The sequence below is a fragment of the Pinus tabuliformis genome, chromosome 1_1, assembly GCF_031772625.1.
Source record: "Pinus tabuliformis cultivar Carrire ecotype Pingquan chromosome 1_1, CPIR1, whole genome shotgun sequence".
Lineage (NCBI taxonomy): Eukaryota > Viridiplantae > Streptophyta > Pinopsida > Pinales > Pinaceae > Pinus > Pinus tabuliformis.
Window position 1 is genome coordinate 478,349,689 of NC_142297.1, and position 10,397 is coordinate 478,360,085.

The window sequence follows — 10,397 nt, forward strand, 5'->3', positions numbered from 1 at the left end:
CAATTCTTTTGCCCTGAAAGCTGTTGCATTATCTGTTATTAACTTATGTGGACAACCAAATTTGCTGAAAATATTTTCTGTTAAAAACTTCATGACCACATTATGATCAGCCTTCCTTGTAGGGACTGCTTCAATCCACTTAGTGAAATAATCAGTGGCTACTAATATCCATCTGTGCTGGCCACTAGAATGTGGATTGATTTCTCCAATGAAATCCAAGCCCCACTGCTGAAAAGGTCCTTTTGCATGTATTGGTTTTAGGGGCAGGGACTTCAACTGTTGTTTTCCTTCAAATCTTTGGCACCTGTCACAAGATTTAACAAAAACAAATACATTAGAAAATAAAGTGGGCCAATAGTACCCAGCTCTGAGAATTTTATGGGCTGTAGTCTTCCAATAATGGTGCCCTCCACACATGCTGTTATGAAACTGCTGCATAACTTCTTTTGACTGTTCTTTGTCCAGGCACCTTAAAAATATTCCAGATGGATCCCTCCAGTATAGCAGATTATCATTGATGCAATACTTAGCTGCCCTGAGTTTTAAAGTTTTGGCTTGATTTTGAGTAAATTCTGAAGGGATCTCTAACTTCAGCAAGAAATTAATCATTTCAGCATACTAGTTACATGAAGCTAGGTTCTCGGCCACTGAATGCTTCCTCTGTGGTTCAGTTGTTTCTTCCTTTTCTGCCTGACCATTTTTTACATTTGCATATAGGAAATCAATGTCTAACGATCTGCAATTTTCTTCAGCCAATAATTTGGCAAGACCTTGATCTCTTACCAGTTTAGTGGGCTTCAGCTCTATGTTAAATTCTATCATCTTTGCAATCCATTTTTCCCTTCTTCCATCAGCATCAGGTTGTGTTAAAACATATTTTATTGCAGCAGAAGGTACATATGCAATTATCTTAGAATGCAAGATATAAACTCTAAAAGCCTTCAAGGATTTGATAAGAGCATATGCCTGTTTTTCTATAATATCATACCTTAGCTCAGCATCCCTCAAGTTCTTGCTGAAAAATGATACTAGATGTTCTGAACCTTCTTCATCTTGCTGCAATAAAACTGCTGCAATGGTGTCTTCAGAGGTAAATGAAAATATATGAAACTCCTTGCCGTAATCTGGACTAATCAAAGTAGGAGCCTCCATAATATCCTTTTTAATAGACTCAAATGATTTTCTTGCTGCATCAGTCCATCTTACCTTTGATCCTTTCTTCAACATAGAGGTCACATGCTTAACCAATTTTGCAAAATTTGGAATAAACCTCCTTACAAAATTTATTTTGCCCAAAAAAGACTGAATATCCTTCTTTGATCTAGGGACAGACAAAGTCTATATTGCTTTGACTCTTTCTGGATCAATCTAAACACCTGCAACAAACACAATATGTCCTAACATCTTGCCTTCATGTAAAGAAAATTGTGATTTTTTGGGATTGACTGAGATTCCAAACCTTCTACACTTCAAGAACACTCTTTTCAAATGTTGCAAATGATTTTGATGGCTGCTGGAGTAAACTGTGATATCATCAAGGTAGATAAGCACAAATTTGTCCTTCTCTCCCATAAATTCTATATCCATAGCTCTCTGAAAGGTGGCTCCAACATTCATCAATCCAAAAGGCATTTTGACATACATAAAAGTGCCCCAAGGAGTGGTGAATGCAGTCTTTTCTTGATCATCTGGGTGCACAACAATCTGATTAAAACCTGAAAAACCATCCAAGAAAGACATTACTTTGGCTCCTGAGACCTTTTGCAGCAAATGCTCCATCTTTGGTAAAGGGTAGTTGTCTTTTTTGGAACATTTGTTTAAATCTATGAAATCAACACACAGTCTGATTTCTCCACTCTTCTTCCTCACCACCACTAGATTGGCCACCCATTTTGAATATCTGAGAGGGACAATGATCTTAGCAACCAGCAATTTTTTAATTTCTTTTTCAATCAGAGGAAGAAGCATAGGATTTATTGGTCTCAGCTTCTGTTTGAAAGGAATAGTGTCTTTCTCCAGAGGGATTTTATGCTGAATTATGCTCTTATCATAAGTTTTCAGGTCACTATACTCCCAGGCAAACACATCAGCAAATTGCCTCATTAAATTGCAATATTCAGTACTTTGATCAGCTGACAAATGAGTGGAAAAATCAATATATCTAGGCTAACCTGGACTTCCTATATCATGCTTACAGATTGAATATTGGTCTTCTTTTTGGGAAGCTTTGTAACGGACATCATTTTGATCAAACAGTATTTCAAGAGGAATTAGACCCTTAGGAATATGGTTACTAGGAAGCTGGACAATGTTGTCTTTACCAATTTTATTTCTAAGTTGGGATTGGGGATTTTCTAACAAGGCTTGACTTTCTTGGTCAATTTGCATCTCAAAAAACTCATCAATGACTTGAAGGAACCTATTCAACTCATTATCATCTTCAAAAACTTTCCAATGGTGGACATTGTCAGGCAATGATGGTCTGTACTTCATTTGCACTTCATAAACTAGCTTGGGAGGCATGGGAGGGATAAATAGACTAGAAGAAACAGCAAGGGAATCAGCAAGTTGATTTTGGGCTCTAAGAATATATGAAATACAGAAAAAATCAAAAGAATCTCTGATTCTCCATACCTCATCTCTGTATGCTTTCAGCCTTGGGTGCTTTACTTGAAATGATTTATTTACTTGCTGGATAATCAGATCAGCATCTCCATATACCTTCAGATTCTTGATTCCTTTGTCCTTTGTTGCATTAAGGCCCAACAGCAGAGCCTCATACTCTGCTATATTGTTTGTGACTTGAAAAACCAGCTTAAAGGACAGTTGAATGCTTTCTTTCTCTGGAGACACTAGCACCACACCTGCTCATGCAGTCTCCCTGGAACATGCTCCATCAAAGAACATTTCCCAAACCTGACTTCCTTGCTTTTCCTCAGTCTGAATTGTTGGTTTCCTGATCTGCAAAGAGGCCTTTTGAGATTCCTCAATTTGGAGAATACATGCTCCAAAATCAGTGTCCACTGCATAAATGGGATGATTTGTAGGATTCTTCTCATCACTAATGATGTATGCCAACTGTGCTTCTCTATATAACCTCCTCCTTTCTCCTCCAAAAACTGGGACAGTTGCATAAGAAAGATCATTTTGTAAGGTCCCACCTAGTCTCTTAATCCACCCTCTGGATAACAGCATGCCAAACTTGGGAGGGACATCTCCTACCACAATATCCATCATCATACTTTTCATGGGCAACGGAGTTAAAGTAATGGCCAAATCTTTAATCAAGCCAAGACATTTCACTTTCCTTAAATCAAAAGAAAATAAATCATGATAGGGTCTAGTGATATCAAGGCCTAACTCTTCCATGATAGCTTTAGGCATTAAATTGTGGCTGGCCCCTGTGTCTAGCAGGCAATTGTGAAGGATTTTGTCATGAATGGTCAATGAGACATAAAAAGATGGAGAATTATTATCAGCAGGTTCAATCATGGGGCTGAGCACAATGGCAGGCTTGTCATCTTGCAAATTAACAGAGTCAATGGAGGTTTGTTTGGTTTCTAGCTCAAGGGCTTCAAGGATAGGCTTTCTAAACATTTTACTCTTCACCAACTCAACCAGAGGCAAAGATATTTTCAATTTCTGAACTTCTGACTCAAAGCTGAAAGAAGAAGATGATTTATCAAAACTTTTTACCTCTTGAATTGGAGCTTTGAGGATGACTGGATTAGCTGCTGGTCTTCTCTGCTTGATATTCTGTGGTTCTGTTTGGACAGCAGCTGTTTGGGCAGAATTTTCTTTGACATTCTTTGCATTCACCTCAGGCTATATCTCTGCTACTGTTCAGTTTGTAGAACAGCTTCTCTGTCCCATTCTTGACTGTTTTTTTCCTGCGGAAATGATTCTTCATATTCAGCCAATGTCAAAAATGCAGCACTACCTTTATCTTCCATGTAGTGAATTTCATCCTCATTCTCTTCAAATTGTTCCTTCTTCATGCCTACATTTTGGAAAGAAGCTTTAACTTTCTGATCTTCTTTTGAATCTTCAACCCTCTGCACCCCTCTGCATTATTTGTAATTGCTCATTTTCTCTTCTGAATGGATTTTGATTTCTTGAAGCAAATGTGTTTTGCTGCCTTGTTTTTCCTGAATTTTGCTCAACCTTTAACATAGAAATTTCAGCAGCCAATGACTCTATCATCTTGGTCATGTTATCTAATTTAGGCTCTGAAGATGAAGTAGAAGAAGTGGAAGGTTGACCTCTCTGCCTCCTTCTATCAGCTTGACTTTTTAGTTTCTCTGCAGCCATAATGTTAGATTCTACTTCTAAGGTTGCATCCTGCATGTCTGCCAGCATAGCATATCTCCTTTCTCTCAATAACAGGCAGAAATTAGAGTCAAAAGCATTGGCATAAGTGAGTTTGGAAGAGGTAGGAGTAGGCTTTACCTCACCTGGTATCTTACTATACATTCGATTGAATCTTTTATTAAAATCAGGTATTGATTCCCCATTTTCCCTCTTCAAGTTACCAAACTCAATATGGTAGTATAACAAATCTTTTTTATCTCCCCATTGCTTCAAAAATGCATCACCTAATGCTTCAATATCTGTTATTGACCTCTGGGGTAATTCTCTAAACCACTTCCTGGCCTCTCCATCAAGGCTCTGGACAAAAACTCTCATCCACACATCATTCTCACTTATATCTAAATTATCAGCATAACTGTAAAAAGCTTCAAGGTGTTCTTCTGTTGTTACTCCCTCTGTACCAGTGAATTTAGGCATATATTTTTGATATTCTCCCACAGGCATAGGATTTAAAGGCACAGGCAATACCAATGGTCCATATCTGGCAGCTACAATTCTTTCTATCCTCGTAGGTGCTTGTTGTCCTGCCATGATTGGAATATTTGGAAGAATACTAGCAGATTGAATAGTAGGGAGTAATGTGATGGATGGCAGAGATAAAGGGATGTTTTGGACTAAATGGGATGCTTTCTTTGGACTGAGATTCAAAGGGGAACTAACTGCACAAGGGGCTGAACTAATCTCTGAAGGAATTTCTTTATTAACAGTGCTGATTTCTAAATCTTCAAACTGTAAATCTTCAGCAACAACTTTATCTTTCAGAGATGCATGAGACTTATTAGGCTTACCTGATCCTGATGCCCCTTTCTGTGAAGCTTTCTTCGATTTAACAGTCCTCTCAGGTTCAGGCACTGGTTCAGCTGGTAATTTCTGAGGATTTCTTCGAGTATGTCTCACAAACTGAGCCAGAACTTCAATGTGGAGTCGCCAAAGGATGGTCTTCCTCCAATGGAGTCGCCAGATAGATGATTACAACCAGAAACTGTGTTCAAACCTTGTCTATCATCAAAGCTTGAAGCTGTGTCATTCTCCCAGGGAAGCTGAGCTTCAATTCTCCTCTCCCCGGCAATGGCGCCAATTAATGTTATCACCCCAAGAAACTCTCCTAGGTTGTATATCAGAGATGCTCGGGAACATTACAAACTCAACAAATGTTGGATAAATGATGGATGAATGAAAGAAATGTTGCATATTCAAGCCAGATAACCACTCCTACTATGCTTAACCCCAGACATGGGTGAAAACCCCCAAAATACAAGGCTTTAGACCACCAATTACTCACAGTTTAAAGAAAATGTGATGATGGAGAAGACGGACCACACCAGCAGATGCACAAGACCCTGTGATGGCTGGCTGCAATCAGTTAAAAGGTCTATAAATCTGTTTCCTAATGCACAGACAGGATGATAGCTCTCTGGCATTAAAACAACATAAACCTGCATACAAATTCAATGATACAGCTAAATTTTAACACAGAGGTTGGATGACAGCCCCTCTAATGCTAAACATCAACAGCACATGAATAAATACATGATAGGCACAGCCTGGAACAAAGAAGAAGAAGTGGAAAGTGAGCAATCAACAGCAAAAGAAGCTTGTATTCATTGGAAATGAAGACCAGAAGTTGCAGGTCTCACAGTAGTTACAGTCTCCAGAAGTTGAAGCTTACAACAAAATAACACTCATCAACCTCATTACATTTTTTGTTTTGAGTATATATAGAATCTGTTTACAAAAATTGCTCTGCTGCTAAGCGTGGAGGGGTCATAATGGACCACAAACCACATTTACATTCAGATATGGTGCTCTGATAACAGTTTGCTTGTTTTTAATGATCAAAATGGCTCTTTCTGTACTTTGATGTCCTTTCTGAGCATATGGAATGTAATGTGTACAAGGCTCCATGACTGATTAATACCTTGATCGGCTCGAAACCTTCCTTCTTGTCCTTGACCGTGTTGTCTTTGAATGTGGCAGCTGAAATATTAACTACGCAAAGTATTGAACATGGGCTCCTTTCTCCTTCGAGTGCACAGGACTGCCATAAACACGTAAAATGCATGGATAATGAACCAAGAGTTGATAAAGAATGCTGACGTTAGATCTGGCAAATTGACGGCTGTGATTAGATCTGAGAGGGCTATCGAGAGGCGTGTGAACAGATGAACGATGGACGTTGGATCGCGGTGGAATGATCCAACGGCTGACGGGAGGTCTAGAAGAACACAGGTTAATGGGCAGGGAGCCGGGTACGGTGGCGGGAAGCGATTTCCCCGCGCCGCTTATGGACAATGGCGGTAAACATACAGGGAGGGTGCAATACAAGTCAGCGAGTGCCACGTGTCTGATTTGACAGGCGCGAAACCGCTTTCCCCGCGGGTTATCACATGCGCAAGTTTGCGGAGCGGGGGAAGCGTCTATCGTTGGATCCTGGCGAGGTGAGATCGGACGGCGCGGAATGAATGCACAGGTTTATTGTTTGATGTGACAACGGAGGGCCCCGTCAATGGGTTATGTTTCTATTGTATGCGTGGTGATAATGGATTAAACATTAGAGCCATGGTTAATTGAAAACAAAGGTTAATGCGGGGTTTAAAGGTTTTCAGGGGTTTATAGGTTTTAAACCAAGAGAATCCCGGGAGCCCGAAAAAGGGTTTAGGCGGGGTTTTGAGATAAAAACCGAGATAAAGGGGTTTAAAGGGGAATAAGGGGAATTTAAGAGGAAGGAGGAAACGGAGGTGTGGGAGTTATAAGGAGAAAAGGGAAAATGAAGGAGAAAGCATGAAAGACTGCTGCCAGCCTTATACAACCAAACCAGCACTGCTTAACCTGATTTTATCCATCAAAAGTCACAAAATGTAGCAGAGCTAACATGACCAAGGAACAAGACTAGTTGAGAGGTGAAAAGGTGCAATTACAGAGACAAATTGAATATATTAATGCTAAGTTCCAGCAGATGCTGCCAACCATTACCGAAGTTGTACCTAATGCTCCACAGGACTTCTTTATGTGTCAATTGGCTGAATATTGTGACTTTGTTGAAGTTTCTTATAAATATCTAGTTTTCGATAATAAAGAGTTGTGGTGCAATATTGTTGAACTACATAGAGCACTCCCTGATCCAGTTGATCATTTCATCCAATAGATTGTGCAAGAGGTTGTGCAGGGATCTTCATACAACAGAAATCTCGAGCCGATTATGAATTATTCTCAGGAATTTTTTCGACAAGTGGAAGATTGGCCTAATCTCCTTGCTCAGAAGGACCAACCTTTACCAGTTGCGACAACAAACTCAATAGTTGTTTAACCAAGCACTCGCCACTACTGATCTCCAGCAGAAGTAAGATATTCTTAGTCAGGTTGAAGTGCTTGAGAAGCAAATCCACCAACTAGAAGAGGAGTCACATGCCATCAAGTCTATATTGTGGGATCTTCAGCCTCTAGCACAAAATCATTTTTTCCATCTAAATAAATTGAACTCTGAGGTTGATGTTGAATGGTAGACCATCTGTATGTCTTGTCCTAAGAAGCCTACAACCAATACTACTGTTGAGTTTGTTGATAAAGTTGTTTCATTGCTCGCTACTTGGAAATATTCCACTACATAGTATATTAATTTTAAAGCCCAAGTCCTACAGAAAGTACCAGATTTGGGTCCTTCATTTGAAGGAAACAAAGTAGATCATGGAGAAGATAAAGTAATAGAATAGGTAGAATAAGTTTCTGCAAAGGTAGCACAACCACAAATAGAGTTGAGTGTGCAGTCAGTAGATTGACTCGAGGGAAAGTCAATGGATTGTGGTCAGGGCATATTGGGTCCTTCGTTTTTGGATAAATTTTGATTAAATTTTGGTCAGAAAAGGGTTGCATGAATGGCCAACACAAATGGAAAGGAAAATAATCAAACTAGTTGGAAGTCAAAAATAGAAAAAGGACAAGAGCAAATGAGATTTGAAAGCGATTATCTTGGGACCTAGAGAATCCGCAAAAGATGAATCCACGCATAGGATTTTGAAGGAATCGAGATGATAAGGACCAAAGCACCCATATTTTGTCAAATTGGACCAGATCAAATGGACAGGGTCAAAGTGGAAAAAGTGGACCAGATCAAGCGAGCGGGATCAAGGAAGAAAATCTATAAAAGGTCTAGGGAGAATGAGTTAAGAGAGATTTTTCTCAATCTATTTCAAGATGCTACCAGATTGAAGATCTAACCTCTGTGACTATGCTTAGATTGTGAATTAGCCTTATTGAGCCTTGCTATGATATATGTTTTGAAAGATCTTGTGCACTAACGCAGATATGTAATGTAAGGATCTTGTCTTATTAATAGAATGAAGTGTTATGGGGTAACTCTGTGTATGAGATATATCTCCATTCTTCACGGCTGCCCTAGCTGCCGCTCTGCTCCTCTGCACCTGTCTACTGCTCGGCCTCGGGCTGCTTGGTGGGCTCCGCCTGCCTCCTGTGGGCTCTTCCCCTGCGAGGCACTCCCCTGCGCGGTGCTTTGCCCCCGCTCCTGTATTCTGCTGGGGCTCCCTTTCACTTTGTTCGTTGCTCCTGAGATGGCTTGTGGGGTTTGAGCCACTGATCTGTGGTCCCTACTACAATGGATCCACCCCCTCTGCCCCCCCCTTCCGATGCCGAAGCCTTCCTTAAGCTCCTGGAATCCCTACCGAAGAAGAAAGCTTTAGAGGTTGCGAAGTTCGTGAAACGTTTGGACAACATTCCAGAGATCTCACTTCCCCCTGAGGGTCCAATCAAGGTTGCCCTTTCCCTGGCTGAGAGAGCTCTGGTAGGTCAGTTCACGGGCCTCTGGCCCTCCCCCAAATCCACGGAGAGCTGGATTGCTAGAAACTGGGCTCCATTGATTAAGAATGGTGTCACCTCGTATTTTCTAGGGAAGGGATTCTTCATGTTTGAATTTACTGATAAAGAGGATAAGGATCTGATATTCCGGAACGGTCCCTATTTCATGGGCCCTCAGGGGTTGTATCTCAACAAGTGGACGCCTGATTTTGATCCTTCAGTTGACGTTCCCATAGCCGTTCCTGTGTGGGTTAGGCTGCCCAATCTGCCTATGCATTGCTGGAATTGGGAATCCCTAAAGCATATCGGTAACACCTTGGGCAAATTCATCGACCGAGCAAATAACAAGGACCAATTCGACTGTGCAAGAATCTGCGTTGAAGTTGACCTGGAAGTTGGTTTGCCCGAGGCAGTAAAGATCAGGGTTGGAAGCTGGTCTCATGTTCAGAAGCTGGACTATGAGCAGCTCCCGTTCAAGTGCAGGAAATCCTAGGTTTATGGTCACTTCGCTCAAAACTGTCCAAAGAATACTGAAATGGAGAAAGGCAAGGACAAAGGCTGGACCTAGGTTAAAAGATCCAAAAATGCCCATAAAGCCAACTGAATAGGCAACACAAAAGGCAATGGTTCTCAGGTTGCCCCTAGAAACCAAACCCCTATCATGGAAGAGCAAGGAAACAAATACACTCTGTTAAGCCCAGCTATGGAAGGCTCCCTAGAACCAGAGATACAGAAAGAAGGATCGATCCCCAAGGAGCCCCTCATGGAACCAATACAGGTGGAAAGTAATGAAGACAGACCAAAAGAGACTCTCATTGAAGAGATAGAGGATGTGCAAAGTTCGGAGGAATCAGAAGAAGAAGGCGAAATAGGAGCTTCGCAAACCTCGGCCAGAAGATCATTGAGAGGTCGAAAATCTGCGCGGGAAAAAAGAGAACAAGAGACCTACAAAGACAAGCTCCAGGGAAGTCAACCAACCCTTGAGAAGATTTTGGAAAATACTCCAAAGAAGAACAGAAATCAGTCCCAGAGCTCTAAGGGAGCTCACCACTCAAAATGCAAGTGATGAAGATCGTCTCCTGGAATTGCAGGGGTATGGGGAGCAGAATAAAAGAAGAAGCTATAAGAAGCCTGATAAGAACAGAATCTCCCGATCTACTCCTTATCCAGGAGACTAAAATGGAGGACTATGCCTTCCTCCAGATCGACAAGAAGTT

General features: G+C 41.0%; 1 protein-coding gene across 1 annotated transcript; it reads left to right on the forward strand.

Annotated features, from left to right (window-relative positions):
• The first annotated feature begins 8,980 nt into the window (after positions 1-8,980).
• LOC149213817 (uncharacterized) lies at positions 8,981-9,673 on the forward strand. The gene has a single exon (XM_089389166.1). It carries the CDS (start codon positions 8,981-8,983, stop codon positions 9,671-9,673), a length of 693 nt encoding a protein of 230 aa, XP_089245292.1.
• The last annotated feature ends 724 nt before the right edge of the window (positions 9,674-10,397 follow it).